Source organism: Hemitrygon akajei, chromosome 17 (assembly GCF_048418815.1).
Source record: "Hemitrygon akajei chromosome 17, sHemAka1.3, whole genome shotgun sequence".
In the NCBI taxonomy this organism is placed as follows: domain Eukaryota; kingdom Metazoa; phylum Chordata; class Chondrichthyes; order Myliobatiformes; family Dasyatidae; genus Hemitrygon; species Hemitrygon akajei.
In genome coordinates this window covers 80,614,748-80,635,583 of record NC_133140.1, presented here as the reverse complement: position 1 = coordinate 80,635,583, position 20,836 = coordinate 80,614,748, and the positions used below count along the sequence as shown (strand labels likewise).

The 20,836-nt window shown below is 43.5% G+C and overlaps 1 protein-coding gene across 2 annotated transcripts in view; it reads left to right on the top strand.

Annotated features, from left to right (window-relative positions):
- Positions 1-20,836, top strand: part of cdh8 (cadherin 8) — a 311,216-nt gene that overhangs the window by 238,046 nt on the left and 52,334 nt on the right. For both annotated transcript variants that reach the window (XM_073070417.1, XM_073070416.1), the window contains exon 8: positions 15,877-16,013. In XM_073070417.1, coding sequence (XP_072926518.1) covers positions 15,877-16,013 — 137 coding nt within the window. The remainder of the gene's footprint in view (positions 1-15,876; positions 16,014-20,836) is intronic.

The following is a 20,836-nucleotide window of genomic DNA, read 5'->3' as shown; positions in this document are numbered from 1 at the left end:
CTTCACTATTCTCCATTCCCATTTCCCTCTCTCACCTTATCTCCTTACCTGCCCATCACCTCCATCTGGTGCTCCTCTCCTTTTTCTTCTTCCATGGCCTTCTGTCCTCTCTTTTCAGATTCTTCCTTCTTCAGCCCTTTATCTCTTTTCACCAATTGACTTCCCAGCTCTTTACTTCACCCTCTCCCTCTTGGTTTCACCTATCACCTTGTTTTTCTTCCTTCCTTCCCACCACCTCCTCACTCTGACTGCTCATCTTTTTCCCTCCAGTACTGATGAAGGGTCGCGGCCCAAAACGTTGAAAGTACTCTTTTCCATAGATGCTGTCTGACATGCAGAGTTCCTCCAGCATTGCGTATCTGTTGCTCGGATTTCCAGCATCTACAGATTTTCCTTGTTTGTAACTTTATAGCCATACAATTAATCTATGTACAGAAGCTACCTCGTATTTATACTTATACTGTTTTTTCTATTATTGTTGTGTTCCTTTTCTTATTTTATGCTTTTTTTGTGCTGCATTGGATGCGAAGTAGCAATTATTTTGTTCTTCTTTACGCTTATCCACAGGAAATGATATAAAACAATTTTGAATCATGACTAACCAGCCAAATGCCTAGATTCACAGAAAAAGAGTAAAATAGGAACTGGACTAGGTCATTCAGTCCCTCAAGTCTGTCAACAACATAGGTAGAACAGTGCAACTTTGGAAAATGCCTGTTGGCCAACAACATTGTGCTGAACTAATTCCACTGATGTCGCCTAAATCCTTTTGCCTGCACATTGTCCATATCACTCCATTTTCTCCACATTCATCAGCCGAACTCAGAGTCTCTTAAACACCTCTATCGTACATGTCTCCACCTTCATTAGGAAAGTCTGCTAAGATTGTTCAGAGCTTTGGCCAGATGTGCCCATTTGTAGTCTCCACACGTGGCTGAGATAAACTGGACTTGGAGTCAGTGCAGGTCAAATAGCCAACTTAATCTTCCAACCTGGTAGCACATTGCCTTTGTGATTGCTTTTAGAGTTCTATCCTCCTAGTTACCTATAAGGAGTCTGTTCATTTTCCCAGTAACCATGTGGGTTTCCTCTGGGAGCTTCAGTTTCCTCCCACTTTCCGAAGATGTATGAGATAGGGTTAGTGAGCTGTGGGCATGCTCTGATGGTGCTGGAAGTGTAGTGACCCTTGAGTGCTGCTCAACACAATCCTCACTGATTCATTGCAAATGACGCATTTTTCTGTATGTTTTGATATTTTGATGATAACTCAACAAATAAAGTTAATCTTTAATCTCAATCTTTTGAATTTCTAGAGCAACTAGCGATATAGAGCCTTAGATTGATATGGGTGTTGGGGTGGAGATACATCTCTACCAAAGGAGGTGGAAAACTCACCTTCTCTCCACTAGCCTGCAGGTCCCCCTTGAGCAAGGTGTAGCACTTGCTTAGCACCCCCCTCACCCCACTGATCAGCGTCACATGAAGCAGGAGGTGGATTGGTCGTAAGAGCAGCTGTTGTATATTACAAGTCCTAGTTATGCAACCACTGACAAACTCTAGCAGACAATCTCTGAAGGCAGTCTCTCTGTTCTCACACAGAGAGTGGTGTGTGCATGGAATGCACAGCCAGCAAAGGTGGTAGAGGTGGATACGATAGGGTCTTTTAAGAGACTCTTACATAGGTACATGGAGTTAGAAAAATAGAGGGCTATGCAGTAGGGAATGGAACTAGGCAGTTTCTAGAGTAGATTACATGGTCGACACAACATTGTGGGCGGATATGTAAATTGAAGATGTTTTCAAAAATAATGAATTAAAAAGTTTCTAAATATCAAAAAGTTTTCTGTAAAGAGCAGTATAGATAGTATAAAACTAAATAAAATCAATATTTGGTGTAACTACCCTTTGCCTTTAAAACTGCTTCAATTCTCTTCCATACTCTGTTGTGTCATGTAGTTTTATAAGAAAATCAGCTGGTAGGTTGTTCCATCTTGGAGTACTTGCCACAGTTTTTCTGTGCACTTCGGCTGTCTCACTGGCTTCTGTACCTCCAGCTTATCACAGACAGTCTGATGATGTTGAGATCAGGGTCTGTGGAAGGCATACCATCTGAAACCATATAAAAAATCTAGGGTGCCTAAATCGTTTGCACTACGACACTGAACTGATAATTGAACACAAACTTTGTTCTCAATTTGATGGACTGTGCAATTCATGTTACTTACCAGCCACTTTTCTTATAAAACTGCATGACAGGACAGTATACCTCAGAGAATTGATGCAGTTGTAAAGGCAAATGTTATTTACACCAAATATTGAATTGATTTAACTTGTTAGTGTTTACTGCTCTTTATAGTAAACTTTTGATGTTTAGAAACTCTTCATTTTTGCCAACAAATACTACCTTGAGATTAATTTTATTGCAGGCATTCACAGTAGAATAAAGAAGTACAATAGAATCAGTGAAGAACTATGTACAAAGACTTGACAACTTGTGCAAACACAAAACAGAAACAAGTGATAATAAATAAATAAATACATACATACTTACATAAATAAGTTATACTGAGAATATGAGTTGTACAGTACTTGAAATTGAGTCCAAAGGTTGCATACAATGGTCAGTTCTGTGCTGTGAATTACATTCTCTGTAAACTCTAGAGACTGTTATGCATGGAAATCCAAGGAGATCAGCAGTTTATGAGAAGCTCAAAGCCCCTCTTTTGGTACCAGCAATCATTCCGTGGGCAAATCACTTCGATCACATTTCTTGCCCCATTCTGATGTTTGGTCTGATCAACAACTGAACCTCTTGACTGAGTCCGTCTGCTACTACTTGACTGGCTAATTAGATACTTGCATGATGGAGCTGCTGTACAAGTGCACCTAATAAAATGGCCACTGAGTGTATTCTTACTTACTGCCCATTACACCATTGGCATTTAGCGCAGCAATGAAGGTCCTTTACCTCTGGTGGTGTGAGAGTTTCTTTCATCATGTCGGTATCTTCCTCTCAGTTTTTACTGCAGTCAGTCATGCAAGTCCCAGCGGGAGACTCAGGAATACCAATCCCATTCAGATGCAGTAGTATTCTTCTTTGCTGTTTCTGTACCAATTTTACTTTACCAGTCAGGGTTATTAGTCCTGAGTTGAACCCCAAAACCAAGAGGACGAATGGGTTTAGAATGGTTGACTGGTTTAGAATGGGTGTCCTTACTAAAATCCAAAGCATAATGCCCTAATTGCAGTCAGCGTAACTCTCCAGGTCATTGAGACATACAAGCCTCCAAACCCTATGATAAGGTTAGAGGATTGAGTGTATAGATTCCAGGATATTAGAGCAATTAATGAATATTAGGATAGTGCAGGGAAATGGTGTTGAGGCAGATGAGGCATGATCCTGTTGAGCAATCGTGCATATTTGACTGGCCTATGCCTCCTTTGAATTCTTATGTTCTTATCCCCTCAGTAAATAGATCATCTCAGCACTTCCTCGCAGGGGTTAACAATCACTCCTATTTCCACAAATGATTTACTGTGCTTACTTCAAGGTGGTTGTCTGTTTCTTTCTTCTTCCTGTTAATAACGGTGTCCTGAGAAGAACTATTGCAGCCTAATTTAAGGCAAAATTATTCCTCCAGCATGCTGAGCTTTGAAGGATCTTTGAAAGATAAAATCTGCAGGTATCGAACTGACTGTCTTTCTGTGGTAAGATGCACTCGAGCAGCAATCAACACTTTTTTTTTAGACTTTTTGGTGGTGCATGTCGCTCTTCTCAAGCCACAGTTGATCATTCACCAAAGCCCTTGTCAAGCACCCTTACATTCACTCAGTGAATTGAAATAAGTGACCGGGATTTGAAAGGTCACTCTGAGACTTGATGGGGGATAATTTGAAACTGTGTTGATCATTTGCCAGTGGAGCTTATTTAACAGGACCGTCTCCTTCTCGTGCAGAGAGGCTTGTGAGTTCCTGAGATCCTGAGGATGATGCTGTCTGGAGTGCCATCTGACACTTCTGACATCTAAGTGCCATCTGACACTGAGCTGGTCGGGTCACCCATGGTCAAATCGTCACATGGCAGTGAATTGTCACCATAGATTGTATCTTGTTTGGAAGGAAAACTACCGGGTTTATTGTGAGGATGTAATTTCAGTTTTGCAAAATGCATTCAGCTTTTCATTATTACATTCAGGGAAGGAAATGAGAGTGAGAAACTAAGGTTGACCTCAGCAGTGAGGTGAAATGTAGACATACAGATGTGATTAGGCTGTTAGCGAGAAGAGGAAGAATTCATCACAGCCATTTTACCTGCATTTGAGCTCATTGGAAATGATTGCTTTGGGCTTTTTCCAGTGGGGTTCTGTCCATATCTGACCTGTACCTTCAGTATTCCACGAGTTGTGGACATAACCATGGTGCTTCTCTGAGGTCATCACCTTGTTGTCGTGGCAAAGTTGTGAGTTTCTAAGGTCCTGAGAGTGATGTCTTCTGGAAATTAGCTCCTGGTAGGGTCATCGGTGGTGATATGTTCAAGGGGGAAGTACAAGACCAAGAGTGATCCAAACAATACTGTTGGAAGATGATGGCACATCGCATTGAAAGCGGAGGAAGGCTGGCTGCAGCAGTAAAGGGTCCTCAGTCATCTTGCATTTCATGCCACTAGATTATGACCCCAATATTCAAGCATCATCTGGTCGCTGCCCATGCATCAGCCTCCACATGTTAAACAAAGTCATGCATAGGTATTCTCCATTAGAGGAATCCACCTTAAATCTCGAAGACAATCCCTTAGGAGAACAACATACTTGATTGGAGTAATTGACTATTACGAGTTCAGAGGACACCTCTCCCTGTCAGAAGGTTTGAGTATTGTCCCAATGCAAGGACTAATCCCAACTGTGAAACAGTGGAGAAGGTTATTTTAGATTAACGATTAGCTTTATTTGTCACATGTATATTGAAACATATAGTCAACTACGCCTTTTGTGTCAATGACCACACAGCCCGAGGATGTGCTGGGGCAGCATGCTAGCATCGCCATACTTCAGACACAAATATAGTATGCCCACAACTCACTAACTTGTACGTCTTTGGAATGTGGGAGGAAACCAGAAGGATACTCAAAAGAAACCCAAAGGGTTATGAGGAGAACCTACAAACTCCTTACAGGCACAGGCAGAGTTGAACCCACATGATTGGCACTGTTGTAGTGTTATAGAAACATAGAAAATAGGTGCAGGAGTAGGCCATTAGGCCCTTTGAGCCTGCACCGCCATTCAGTATGATCATGGCTGATCATCCAACTCAGAACCCTGTACCTGCTTTCTCTCCATACCCCCGATCCCTTTAGCCACAAGGGCCATATCTAACTTCCTCTTAAATATAGCCAATGAACCGGCCTCAACTGTTTCCTGTGGCAGACAATTCCACAGATTCACCACTCTCTGTGTGAAGAAGTTTTTCCTCATCTCGGTCCTAAAAGGCTTCCCCTTTATCCTTAAACTGTGACCCCTTGTTCTGGACTTCCCCAACATCGGAAGCAATCTTTCTGCATCTAGCCTGTCCAATCCCTTTAGAATTTTATATGTTTCAATAAGAACCCCCCTCAATCTTCTAAATTCCAGTGTGTATAAGCCTAGTCGATCCAGTCTTTCTTCATATGAAAGTCCTGCCATCCCAGGAATCAATCTGGTGAACCTTCTTTGTACTCCCTCTATGGCAAGAATGACTTTCCTCAGATTAGGGGACCAAAACTGCACACAATACTCTAGGTGCAGTCTCACCAAGGGCTTGTACAAATGCAGTAGAACCTCCCTGCTCCTGTACTCAAATCCTTTTGCTATGAATGCCAACATACCATTTGCCTTTTTCACCGCCTGCTGTACCTGCATGCCCACCCTCAATGACTGGTGTACAATGACACCCAGGTCTCGTTGCACCTCCCCTTTTCCTAATCGGTCACCATTCAGATAATAATCTGTTTTCCTGTTCTTGCAACCAAAGTGGATAACCTCACATTTATCCACATTAAATTGCATCTGCCATGAATTTTCCCACTCACCTAACCTATCCAAGTCACCCTGCATCCTCTTAGCATCCTCCTCACAGCTAACACCACTGCCTAGCTTCGTGTCATCCGCAAACTTGGAGATGCTGCATTTAATTCCCTCGTCTAAATCATTAAAATATATATTGTAAACAACTGGGGTCCCAGCACTGAGCCTTGCGGTACCCCACTAGTCACTGCCTGCCATTCTGAAAAGGTCCTGTTTACTCCCACTCTTTGCTTCCTGTCTGCCAACCAATTCTCTATCCACATCAATACCATGTGCTTTAAGTTTGCACACTAATCTCCTGTGTGGGACCTTGTCAAAAGCCTTTTGAAAATCTAAATATACCACATCCACTGGCTCTCCCCTATCCACTCTACTAGTTACATCTTCAAAAAATTCTATAAGATTCGTCAGACATGATTTTCCTTTCACAAATCCATGCTGACTTTGTCTGATGATGTCACCTCTTTCCAAATGTGCTGTTATCACATCTTTGATAACCGACTCTAGCATTTTCCCCACCACTGATGTCAGACTAACCGGTCTATAATTCCCCGGTTTTTCTCTCCCTCCTTTTTTAAAAAGTGGGGTTACATTAGCCACCCTCCAATCCTCAGGAACTAATCCAGAATCTAAGGAGTTTTGAAAAATTATCACTAATGCATCCACTATTTCTTGGGCTACTTCCTTAAGCACTCTGGGATGCAGACCATCTGCCCCTGGGGATTTATCTGCCTTTAATCCCTTCAATTTACCTAACACCACTTCCCTACTAACATGTATTTCCCTCAATTCCTCCATCTCACTAGACCCTCGGTCCCTTACTATTTCCAGAAGATTATTTATGTCCTCCTTAGTGAAGACAGAACCAAAGTAGTTATTCAATTGGTCTGCGATGTCTTTGCTCCCTATGATCAATTCACCTGTTTCTGACTGTAAAGGACCTACATTTGTCTTGACCAATCTTTTTCTTTTCACGTATCTATAAAAGCTTTTACAGTCAGTTTTTATGTTCCCTGCCAGCTTTCTCTCATAATCTTTTTTCCCTTTCCTAATTAAGCCCTTTGTCCTCTCTGCTGGTCTCTGAATTTCTCCCAGTCCTCAGGTGTGCCACTTTTTTTTTTGCTAATTTATATGTTTCTTCTTTGGACTTGATGCTATCCCTAATTTCCCTTGTCAGCCACGGGTGCACTACCTTCCCTGGTTTATTCTTTTGCCAAACTGGGATGAACAATTGTTGTAGTTCATCCATGCAATCTTTAAATGCTTGCCATTGCATATCCACCGTCAACCCTTTAAGTATCATTTGCCAGTCTATCTTAGCTAATTCACGTCTCATACCTCCAAAGTTACCCTTCTTTAAGTTCAGAACCTTTGTTTCTGAATTAACTATGTCGCTCTCCATCTTAATGAAGAATTCCACCATATTATGGTCACTCTTACCCAAGGGACCTCGCATGACAAGATTGCTAACTAACCCTTCCTCATTGCTCAATACCCAATCTAGAATGGCCTGCTCGCTAGTTGGTTCCTCGACATGTTGGTTCAGAAAACCATCCCGCATACTTTCCAAGAAATCCTCTTCCTCACCAATCCTCTTCCTTCACCCTTACCAATTTGGTTCACCCAATCTATATGTAGATTGAAGTCACCCATTATAACTACTGTTCCTTTATTGCACGCATTTCTAATTTCCTGTTTAATGCCATCCCCAACCTCACTACTACTGTTACGTGGCCTGTACACAACTCCCACCAGCGTTTTCTGCCCCTTAGTGTTATGCAGCTCTACCCATATTGATTCCACATCCTCCAGGGTAATGTCCTTCCTTTCTTTAGTGTTAATCTCCTCTCTAACCAGCAATGCTACCCCACCTCCTTTTCTTTCCTGTCTATCCCTCCTGAATATTGAATATCCCTGGATGTTGAGCTCCCATCCTTGGTCACCCTGGAGCCATGTCTCTGTGATCCCAACTATATCGTATTCATTAATAACTATCTACACATTCAATTCATCCACCTTGTTACGAATGCTCCTCGTATTGACACACAAAGCCTTCAGGCTTGTTTTTACAACACTCTTAGCCCTTATACAATTATGTTGAAAAGTGGCCCTTTTTGCTTTTTGCCCTGGATTTGCCTGCCTGCCACTTTTACATTTCACCTTACTACTTTTTGCATCTACCCTCATTTTACACCCCTCTGTCTCTCTGCACTTGTTCCCATCCCCCTGCCACATTAGTTTAAATCCTCCTGAACAGCAGGAGGATTTAAAACGGTCCCCCTAGGACATTGGTTCCAGTGCAGCCCAGGTGCAGACCGTCCTGTTTATACTGGTCCTACCTCCCCCGGAACTGGTTCCAATGCCCCAGAAATTTGAATCCCTCCCCCTTGCGCCATTTTTCAAGCCACGTATTCATCTGAAATATCCTCCTATTTCTACTCTGACTAGCACGTGGCACTGGTAGTAATCCAGAGATTATTACCTTTGTGGTCCTACTTTTTAGTTTATCTCCTAACTCCCTAAATTCACCTTGTAGGACCTCATCCTGCTTTTTACCTATATCGTTGGTACCTATGTGCACCACGACCACTGGCTGTTCACCCTCCCATTCCAGAATGTCCTGCAGCCGCTCAGAGACATCCTTGACCCTTGCACCAGGGAGGCAACATACCATCCTGGAGTCTCGTTTGCGGCCACAGAAACGCATATCTATTCCCCTTACAATCTAATCCCCTATCACTATAGCTCTCCCACTCCTTTTCCTTCCCTCCTGTGCCGCAGAGCCACCCATGGTGCAATGAACTCGGCTGCTGCTGCCTTCCCTGATGAGACATCTCCCCCAACAGTATCCAAAACAGTATATCTGTTTAGGAGGGAGATGACCTCAGGGGACTCCTGCACTACCTGCCTACTGCTACGCTGTCTAGTGGCCACCCCTTCCCTTTCTGCCTGAGTAGCCTTTACCTGCAGTGTGGCCAACTGACTGAATGTGCTATTCACAACTTTCTCAGCATCGCGGATGCTCCAGTATGAATCCAATCGCAGCTCCAGACGTTCAATGCGGTCTGCCAGAAGCTGCAGTTGGACACACTTCCTGCACACATAGTCATCAGGGATGCTGGAAGTATCCCTGATTTCCCACATGCTGCAGGATGAACAAACCACACGGCCAATGTCAGCTGCCATGACCTACCCAATACTTGCCTCAACTGTTGAAACTTTCTCCTTTGAAAGGAACTTACCCGGCCTTACCTCACTCGGAGTGAAGCTCGTCCTCAGCCTCTGCTCACCAAAGCCTCTCATGACAAAGTCTTCCTACTCTTCCGTCGCCCACTACAACGTTGCCCGCTCCATCTACTGTTCTCTTTAAATACTCCCGCTACCTCGCGGTCCGACTCACACGCGCTTGCGCAGTCGTGCCCCCGTTAAACTACAGAAGAAAATGCTAAGCACTATACTACCATGCCCTCAGTGACTGAAACCCACATCACTCCTAGGTAGAAAATCCCAAAGAAGGAAACACTCATGGTATCGGAAGAGAATGTATAAATTCCTTACAGCCCATGGTGGTTTAAAAGGGCATTTACCACACTGGGCTTCACCAGTCAGGGGATTGAATGTAGCAGTTGGAGCTATATGTTATAGTTGTCTAAGCCGTTGGTGATGCCACACTTGGACTGGGGTGTACAGTTTTGATCAGTCTGTTATACAAAAGATGCTTGTTAAACTGGAAAGAGTGCAGAAACGATTGGCACAGATATTAAATGAATCAGGGCCTGAGTTATATGGAAGCATTGTACAGACTAGGTTTTTATTCCATGGAATGTAGGAGAATAAGGAGTGAACTTACAGAGGGTTTAAAATTCTGAGAAGCATAGATGATCTTTCCTCAAGTATACGGGAGTCTAAATCTAGAGAGCACGGGTTTCTTTTCTTTTCCAATATTTTTATTAAGTTTCATATGCACAAATACAGAATTCATAAGGATACTTATTATGAATCGAAATAAAATAGCACAAAATGCACAGTATATAAATCAGGCTGATACAATAACGGTATCCCATAATGATGATCAATCAAATAAAATAAATTGAATGGTGACATACAATAGTATGGTTAATTATATTATTTTTAAAAATCTATACCCCCTACCAAGACAAAGCTGGTTGGTAAAAAAAAACAGGAGAAAAAAAGAGTACTTTACCATATAGTGTTTTATAATAATAGCCCAGATCTATATTTTAATAACAATTCAAAGATTTTTTAAATAATTCAGAAAGGGTCCCCATAACGTTTGAAAATCTTGCTTAGAATCAGAAATCGAACAACGAATCTTCTCTAGATTTAAACATAACATAACATCACATAACCATTGAGCATCTGTAAGGGGGGGCAACCTACTTCCATTTAAGCAAGACCGCCCTCCTAGCCATAAGAGAAATAAAAGCCAGTACCCACAAATGGGAAGGCTCCAAAATTATAACTCTTTCCTCAACAATACCAAATAAGGCAGTCAAAGGATTGGGCAGAGAGCATAGGTTTAAGGTGAGAGGGGAAAGATTGAAAAGGGATTTGAGGGGCATCTTTTTCACACAGAGGGTGGTGAGTATATGGAATGAGCTGCCAGGGAATGTGGTTGAGGCAGGTACAATAGTATCATTCAAGAAGCACTTTGATAGGTACATAGAAGGGTGGGGCATAGAAGGATCTGGGATTTGGGATGAATATAAGAAATTAGGATTAGCTGGGTGGGGGGTGTGGTTGGGCCAAATGGCCTGTATCAATGGTGTACGAGTATATGAATTGCTGTCACTCCCCCCCCCCCCGCCCCGAAATCTCTTTTGACAAAAGGTACTAATTCGAGGATCTGTGAAATACAGGAAGGCATACCAACAAATGTATTCATCAGGAGATTGTTGAGATTTGGGATGTCACCAAAGACTCTGCAAATTTCTACAACTGTACAGTGGAAAGCATTCTGACTGTTTTCATCACCCTCTATTACGGAGGTGCCAAATGACAGGATTTATGTTATTCACACTGACGTTGGAGAGGATTCAGAGAAGATTCACAAGAATGATTCCAGGAATGAAAGAGTTACCCTAGGAAGAACGTCTGGCAGCTCTTGGGCTGTATTCCTGGAGTTTAGGAGAATGAGGGGGGATCTCATAGAAACATTCAGAATGTTAAAAGGCCTGAACAGATTAGATATGGCAAAGTTATTTCCTATGGTAGGGGAGTCTAGGACAAGACTCCAGGATTGAAGGATGTCCGTTTAGAACAGAGCTGTGGAGAAATTACTTAAGTCAGAGGGTAGCAAATCTGTGGAATTTGTTGCCACGAGCAGCTGTGGAGGCAAAGTCATTGGGTGTATTTAAGGCAGAGATAGATAGGTTCTTGATCAGCCAGGGCATTAAAGGGTATGGGGAGAAGGCAGGGGAGTGGGGATGACTGGAAGAATTGGGTCAGCCCATGGTTGAATGGTGGAGCAGACTCGATGGGCTGAATGGCCTACCCCTGCTCCTATATCTTATGGTCTTATGATCAGAGAAAGCTGCAGAGGGTTGTAAATTCAGCCAGCTCCATTATAGGTACTAGCCTCCTCACCATTCATGATATTTTTAAGAAGAGAATGCTTCAAGAAGGTGGCATCAATCACCATCCAGGACCTGCCCTCTTTTCATTACTATCATCAGGGAGGAGGTACAGGAGCCTAATGACACTCACTCAAGGAACAGCTTCTTCCCCTCTGTCATCATATTTCTAAACTGTCCATGAACCATGAACACTACCTCACTAGACTGCTGCTTTTTCTCCTACTTGTTTATGTATTTCTTATTATAACTCATACTCATATTTTATGTATTGCTGTACTGCTGCCACTACAAATTTCATGACGATAATAAATCTGAATTTGATTCTGATTTTGATTCAGTTCTCATGGAATATTTCAAAGAAGATGAAGGGAGCTCTTGCTAGTGCCAATATTGATCAGACAGAGAATATCAGATAGTCTTTTCAATTTCAACCACTGTGTGTAAATTAGGAGTCTAGTAGTGGTGCAGTTAAGTAGTGGACTAAATTGTCCACTTAGACAGAGATGTTACACCCACAAAATGCTAGTAGAAGTTGGCAGGCCAGGTAGCATCTACGGAGAGGAATAAAGTGAAATAAGCAGGTCTCAGCCCAAAAACTCCGACTGCATATTTTTGTCCATTGATGTTACCTGACCTGCTGAGTTCCTTCAGCATTTTGTGTGTGTTGCTTTAGATTTCCAGTATCTGCTGAATCCTTTGAGTCTGTTAGTTCAGATCCAGCTGAGAAATTCAAATTCACATAACTAAATCCAGAATGATTTTTAAAAGAAAAAGCTAGCTTCAGTAAATGAAACCACAAGATTGCTAGATTTAAGTGAAAAGCTATCTAGCTCAATAATATCTTCAGGGGAGGATATCTGTTGCTCAGGCTGGTCAGTGTGACTTCAAAATCATCGGTGTGATTGGTAGCACAAGAGACCGCAGATGCTGGAATCTGGATATAAAAAGTGAGCTGCCAGAGTGACTCAACAAATTAGGCAGCATCTGTGGAGAGAAATGGAGAGTCATTGTTTCAGATCAAGAGGTTAACCACCCCTTCAATTCAGAAGCAGTTAAGGATGGACAATAAATGATGGCATTGGCAGTGAAGTACACATCACAAAAAAATGAACATGAAATATATTGTGTGTTGATTTTCCTGGAAGAAAGGATGTCTACAATTCATAAATAGTTAATTGCAAAGTTCTGTTCCTATGTATTTTGAGGTGAATGAAAGTTGAACTGTCTGGTTAGAAGTTATTGCATGTTGACCTTCAGATAGAAGTGGAAGAATGGAAGTAAATTCATGCAAATGATCCTGGGAATGACAGGGTTAATGTATGAGAAATGTTTGATGGATCTGGGCCCGTACTCGCTAGAACTTACAAGAATGAAGGGAGATCTCAGACAGACAGACAGACATACTTTATTGATCCCGTGGGAAATTGGGTTTTGTTACAGTCGCACCAACCAAGAATAGTGAAGAAATATAGCAATATAAAACCATAAATAATTAAATAATAATAAGTTAATCATGCCAAGTGGAAATAAGTCCAGGACCAGCCTATTGGCTCAGGGTGTCTGACACTCCGAGGGAGGAGTTGTAAAGTTTGATGGCCACAGTCAGAAATGACTTCCTATGACGCTCAGTGTTACATCCAGGTGGAAAGAGTCTCTGGCTGAATGTACTCCTGTGCCTAACCAGTACATTATGGAGTGGATGGGAGTCATTGTCCAAGATGGCATGCAACTTGGACAGCATGCTCTTTTCAGACATCACCGTCAGAGAGTCCAGTTCCACCCCCACAACATCACTGGCCTTACAAATGAGTTTGTTGATTCTGTTGGTGTCTGCTACCCTCAGCCTGCTGCCCCAGCACACAACAGCAAACATGATAGCACTGGCCACCACAGCCTTGTAAAACATCCTCAGCATCGTCTGGCAGATGTTAAAGGACCTCAATCTCCTCAGGAAATAGAGACAGCTCTGACCCTTCTTGTGGACAGCCTCAGTGTTCTTTGACCAGTCCAGTTTATTGTCCATTCGTATCCCCAAGTACTTGTAATGCTCCATCATGTCCACGCATACCCCTTGGATGGAGACAGGGGTCACCAGTGCCTTAGCCCTCCTCAGGTCCACCACCAGCTCCTTAGTCTTTTTCACATTAAGCTGCAGATGATTCTGCTCGCACCAGGTGACAAAGTTTCCCACCATAGCCCTATAGTCAGCCTCATCTCCCCTGCTGATGCATCCAACTATGGCAGAGTCATCAGAAAACTTCTGAAGATGGCAAGACTCTGTGTTGTAGTTGAAGTCCGAGGTGTAGATGGTGAAGAGAAAGGGAGACAGGACAGTCCCCTGTGGAGCCCCAGTGCTGCTGACCACTCTGTCTGACACACAGTGTTGCAAGTGCACGTACTGTGGTCTGCCAGTCAGGTAATCAATAATCCATGACACCAGGGAAGCATCCACCTGCATCACTGTCAGTTTCTCACCCAGCAGAGCAGGGTGGATGGTGTTGAACGCACTGGAGAAGCCAATAAACATGACCCTCACAGTGCTCGCCGGCTTGTCCAGGTGGGCGTAGACAAGGTTCAGCAGGTAGACGATGGCATCCTCAACTCCTAGTTGGGGCTGATAGGCGAACTGGAGGGGGTCTAAGAGTGGCCTAACCATAGGCCGGAGCTGCTCTAGAACAAATGTCTCCAGGGTCTTCATGATGTGGGAGGTCAATGCCACTGGTCTGTAGTCATTGGAGCCACTGGGGCGCGGCGTCTTCGGCACAGGAACGAGGCAGGATGTCTTCCACAGCACAGGAACCCTCTGGAGACTCAGGCTCAGGTTGAAGACATAGTGAAGTACTCCACATAGCTGGGGGGCACAGGCTTTGAGCACCCTGGGGCTGACACCATTCGGGCCTGCAGCCTTGCTTGGGTGGAGACGCTTCAGCTGCCTTCTCACCTGTTCTGCTGTGAAGCCCACCGTGGTGGTTCCAGGTGTGGGAGGGGTGTAGTCACGAGAGCAGCTCACTGAAAGCTATCAAATATTGAAAGGCCTAGATAGAGTGGACAGGAAGATGATATTTCCTATAGTGGATGAGTACAAGACCAGAGGTGAGGAGGAATTTCTTTATCCAGGGAATCGTGAATCTGTGGAATTCAGTGTCACAGATGGCTGTGGAAGCCAAGTGATTGGGTATATTCCGAAGAAACTGAAGAATACCCTGTCACCACCAGTCTCGTCACTAAGATAGTGATCTGTTCATTGTTTCCCTGTGCCGTGAACTACATGCATTTTGAATTAGAAACATAGAAACATAGAAAACCTACAGCACAATACAGGCCCTTCAGCCCACAAAGCTGTGCCAAACATGTCCTTACCTTAGAATTACTTCAAATTAGAATTATGGATTACCCATAGCCCTCTATTTTTCTAAGCTCCATGCATCCATCCAGGAGTCTCTTAAAAGACCTGATTGTTTCCGCCTCCACCACCAGCCACCAGCAGCCCATTCCATGCACTCACCAATCTCTGCTAGTCATTTCAGCCCTGGGGAAAAGCCCCTGACTATCCACACGATCAATGTCTCTCATCATCTTATACACCTCTATCAGGTCACCTCTCATCCTCCTTCACTCCAAGGAGAAAAGGCTGAGCTATTACTTATTAATCTATTTGTGGTAATAACTTGTTTCCTGTGCTGTGTATAATATATGCCTTGAGGGTATATCATGGTCCATTGGAAAGTTGTTTTGCTTGGTTGTGTAAAACTACGGTCAAATGACAATAAAATTTAACTTGATACTTAAAATGGAGGTTGATACGTGCTTGATTAGTAAAGGCATCAAACAGTATAGAAGAAAGGAGGAAAATGGGTTGAGAGGGATGATAAATCAGCCATGATGTAATGGCAGAGCAGACTTGATGGACCAAATGTCCTGATTCTGCTACTTTGTCTTATGGTGTTTGATGCACCATCAATAACTCACTCTAAGCTCGCTCCGGGCTCAGGCCTCAATCGCCTTTATACAGGGGTCTGTGGGAGGAGCCACAGGAGCAGTCCAGACAGGTATATGTAGTTCACCACAGTGTTATAGAGACTGGCTGAAATTACAATGAGGGAGTTTGTTGTGTATTACTCATTTTGCTAAAGGTTGAAGTTAGCTATGCACTCGCCTCCTACTCCTTCACTGGCATTATGTTTTGAGTGACATGAGGACTGAATGCCTTTGTTTTGCAGGTATTCCATTGATCGACACACCGACCTTGAGAGACTGTTCAACATTAATACTGATGATGGAAAAATAACATTGGCAAAGCCTCTGGACAGAGAGACTGATGTTTGGCACAATATCAGCATAATCGCCATGGAAACCCGTACGTAACATTGTAGTTCATTGACTGGATCAACCTGATGCTTCAGAGTGGTTGACTGCCACTGAGGCTGGACACTGTCGGGGACACAAGTGGGACTGGACACTGTTCAGGGAAGGAAATGGGGTTATGAATAATGGGAACTGAAATTGATTTATTATTGACACATGTGGTAAGGTATAATAAAAATCTTCAGCCTGTGTGGAAATTACTCCATGCATAAGTACACTGAGGTAGTAAAGAGAGAAGAGAAGAATGCAGAAGATAATGTAACAGTTAGAAAGTGCAGTGCAAGTAGACAAATACGTGCAATGGCCATGATGAGGTCGATTGGGAGATGAAGTGTTTGCCTTTTTATAGTTAAGATTCCGTTCTAGATTCTGATAACAATGAGATAGAAACTGTTTTTTAGTCTGGTTCACAGTTCAAAGTTCATAGTACGTATATTATGTAAGTATTTACGTATATATCATCATATACAATCTTGAGATTAATCTGCTTGTGGACACACTCAATAATCCATAGAATATTAACCATAACAAAATGCACCAACTTGGACATTTAACCAGTGTGCAGGACAACAAACCATTCGGCTCCTGAACCGAAGGGGATAACTTCACTCGCTAGGAAAACAGAGACACCTCCTTCTCCCTTATTAGGGAGAGAGAGAGCCTGTGGTATGTCATACTGGGTGAAACACAAAGCCTTTGGGGTAACTGCAAGTCTGTGTCTTTGCTGTTGCTCTGCTCATACTTGAGTATTCTGTTGCAGGTGCTGATGCTTCTTTTTGCCGGCTGGGGGAAGGGGTGATTGTTACTCACTGCCGCTAACGTGCGGGAGGATGGAGCTGGGGGCAGGGGGTACTTTGGGGTTCTAACATTTGACTGTCGTTCATTCTTTGGGGTACTCCTCTATTTTTGAGGATGATTGTGAAGGAAAAGCATTTCAGGATGTATATTGTATACGTTTCTCTGATATTAAATTGTACCTTTGAAGCCGTGCAAATACAAAAAGAAAGAAATAATAATAATAATAAATAAATCAGCGATAAATATTGAGAACATGTGATGAAGAGTCCTTGAAAGTGAGTCCATAGGCTGTAGAAACATTTCAATGATGGGGCGAGTGAAGTTTTCCCCTTTGGTTCAGAAGCCTGATGGTTGAGGGTAATAACTGTTCCTGAAACTGCTGGTTGGAGTCCTGAGGCTCCTGTACATTCATCCTGATGGCACTAGCGAGAATAAAGCATGGTCTGGGTTATGGTCCATGTTTTCAAGATTTTTCTGTCCAATAGGAGAGGGGAAAACAGAGAATGAAGATGATAGGAGGGGCCCTTCACGACGTTAGCTGTTTTTTCTGAGATAGCAGTAGTTGTAAATACAGTGAGTGGAGGAGCGGCTGAATTACGTGTTGGGACATAATAGGACATTTGGAGTTCAGAGTTCAGTTTTGGTGTACTCTGTAAGAACGTTTGTATGTCCTTCCCTTGTGCGCAAAGATTTCCTCTGGGTGTTCTGGTTTCCTCCCACAGTCCAAAGATATACCAGTTATTAGGTTATTTGGCCACTGTAAGTTGTCCTGTGATTAGGCTAGGGTTAAATCTCTGAATCTCTACAGTTCCACACTGTATCTCTAAATAAAACAATACCTACATATTTCTCAATACTAATAGAACAGTTTAAGCATATCTGACTAACTCAGGAATCCACAAACACGAGGAAATCTGCAGATGCTGGAAATTCAAACAACACACACAAAATGCTGGTGGGACGCAGCAGGCCAGGCAGCATCTATAAGGAGAAGCACTGTCGACGTTTCGGGCCGAAACCCTTCGTCAGGACTAACTGAAAGGAAAGATACTAAGAGATTTGAAAGTAGTGGGGGGAGGGGGAAATGCAAAATGATAGGAGAAGACCGGAGGGGGTGGGGTGAAGCTAAGAGCTGGAAAGGTGATTGGCGAAAGTGACACAGAGCTGGAGAAGGGAAAGGATCATGGGACAGGAGGCCTCGGGAGAAAGAAGGTGGAGGGGAGCACCAGAGGGAGATGGAGAACAGACAGAGTGATGGGCAGAGAGAGAGAAAAAAAAACAAACAGCTACATTTGTCAGGGATGAGGTAAGAAGGGGAGGAGGGGCATTAACGGAAGTTAGAGAAGTCAATGTTCATGCCATCAGGTTGGAGGCTACCCAGCTGGTATATAAGGTGTTGTTCCTCCAACCTGAGTGTGGCTTCATCTTGACAGTAGAGGAGGCCATGGATAGACATATCAGAATGGGAGTGGGACGTGGAATTAAAATGTGTGGCCACTGGGAGATCCTGCTTTCTCTGGCGGACTGACCGTAGGTGTTCTGCGAAATGGTTTCCCAGTCTGCGTCAAGTCTCACCAATATATAAAAGGCCACACCGGGAGCACTGGACGCAGTATACCACACCAGCCGACTCACAGGTGAAGTGTCGCCTCACCTGGAAGGACTGTCTGGGGCCCTGAATGGTGGTGAGGGAGGAAGTGTAAGGGCAGGTGTAGCACTTGTTCCGCTTACAAGGATAAGTGCCAGGAGGGAGATCGGTGGGAAGGGATGGGGGGGACGAGTGGACAAGGGAGTCACGTAGGGAGCAATCCCTGTGGAAAGGAGAAAGAGAGGGGGAGGGAAAGATATGCTTGGTAGTGGGATCCCGTTGGAGGTGGCAGAAGTTACAGAGAATTATACATTGGACCTGAAGGCTGGTGGGGTGGTAGGTGAGCATAAGGGGAACCCTATCCCGAGTTGGGTGGCGGGCGGATAGGGTGAGTGCAGATGTGCGGATGAGGATGAGGCTTTTCATTCCAGGACAAAGGAGATGTCTTCCTTTTTAAATCTGCTCTCAGGATGAGGCTTTTCATTCCAGGACGAAGGACATGTCTTCCTTTTTTAAACAAAGGGGCTTCCCTTCTTCCACCATCAACTCTGCTCTCAAACGCATCTCTCCGATTTCCCACACATCTACATGGAATATGTAAAGACACTGTCCAGAAGAAGACAATAGCAAACCTCTTCTGTCAAAAATTTTTCTAAGAACTATCGACCATGATCGTCCACGTCATACAACACAGCCCATAATGATGATGATGATATATGAAAGGTGGATAGCCAGCACCTTTCTCCCAGAGTGGCTATCACCAATATCAGAGGACATCTTTTTAATGTGAGTGGAGGAAGTTTAGGGGAGCTTAGGGAGGTTTGTTACACTAAGAGTTGTGGGCGAATAGAACACATTGATGGAGGTGATGGTAGAAGGTGATGCATTAGAGACATACAAGAGAGAGACATGGATTTAAGTGAAATAAAGCATTATGGGCTGTGCAGGGAAGGGTTAGATTGATTGTTGAACGGGTTTAAGGTCGACACATCATGGGCTGAAGCGCCCCACTTTGTTATTCTATTTTTTGTGTTTTATGATCTAGCTTCAGAACTTGGGTCCAGTAGGACAAAATGATTCATCAGCCCACCTTTACCCTTTCTCTTCAACTGGCAGTTATGGGAACTGGAATACTCTCCCCATGTCAGGATGAATACCATTCCAACAACACTCAATAAATTCAACACCACCTGACACAAAGCACTGATACCCTTGCAAATTCTATTCCCTTCAACACCACAAAACCTAGGCTACAGTGTGTGTACCACGTAAAATAAACAAAGTGTCGGAGGAACTGAGCATGTCAGGTAGCTACTAGGGAAATTAATAAAGAGTCAAAGTTTTGGGCCAAGGCCTTTCATCAGGACTGGAAGGAAGGAGGATGAAGCTTGAATAAGAAGGTGAAGAGTGGGGCAGTCATACAGGCTAGAAAGTGAAGGTGAAGCCACGTGGGAGGAGGAGGAAGGGGATGAAGTAAGAAGCTGGGAGGAGATAGGTGGAAAGGGTAAAGGGCTGGAGAAGAAGGGATCTGATAGAGGAGGAGAATGGATGATGGGTGAAAGGGAAGAAAGAGGGACAGCAGAGGGAGGTGATAGGTATGCAGAGCCTCGTAAGGTGGGAGCTAAGGTCAAGAGAGACTCTATCATTTTTGCAGTGGAGGGTGGCGGGAAGATTGGGTAAGATGTAAGAACTCATGTCCAGAAAATGGATGAGATGTGGGTGAGGGCAGCCACAAAGGTGGAGGAAGGGAAACCCCATTCTTTGAAGGAGGAGGACAGCTCTGAGTTCTGGAAAGGACAGCTTTATCCTGGAAACAGGTGCGATGGAGACAAAGGAACTGAGAAAAGTAAATGGTGTTTTTTAGTGTGTATCACAAGTCTGGGGGTAAAGGTTACTGAGATGGTGTAGGTGTGGTTGTTGGAACCTCCCCAGTTGACAACTCAGATGAGGGATTAAGTGCAATGTAACCAAATCTGCTGGTGGATACAAAGAATATGGATGGTGCAAAAATGTACAAGGAGAGGAAAGGTTTAGAGAGATAAGCTTGAAAAGCAGGCAGGGATCCACTTAGAAAGGCAGCTTTTTTGGCATGGATGTGTTGGGCCGACAGGCCTGTTTCCATGCTGAATGATTTTGACAAAGCTATGTTTGCTATGAAAAAAGAGTAGAGAGGCTTCAAGAAGACTGAGTCAGGTTAGTGTGAATGGGCAAAGATTTTGCAGACAGTATGTGGAAAAAAGCAAAGTCATCCACTTTGGTGAAAAAGATAGAAATAGAATACTTTGAAATGGAGAGAGATTGAAAGGAGTGTTTAGGCACCCTTGTACATGAATCACAGAAAGTAAATGTGTGATTAAAGCAAGCAACTAGAATAGGAATGGTACGTCAACCTTTTTTGTAAGAGGATTTGAGCGCAAGTAGATTTTTAT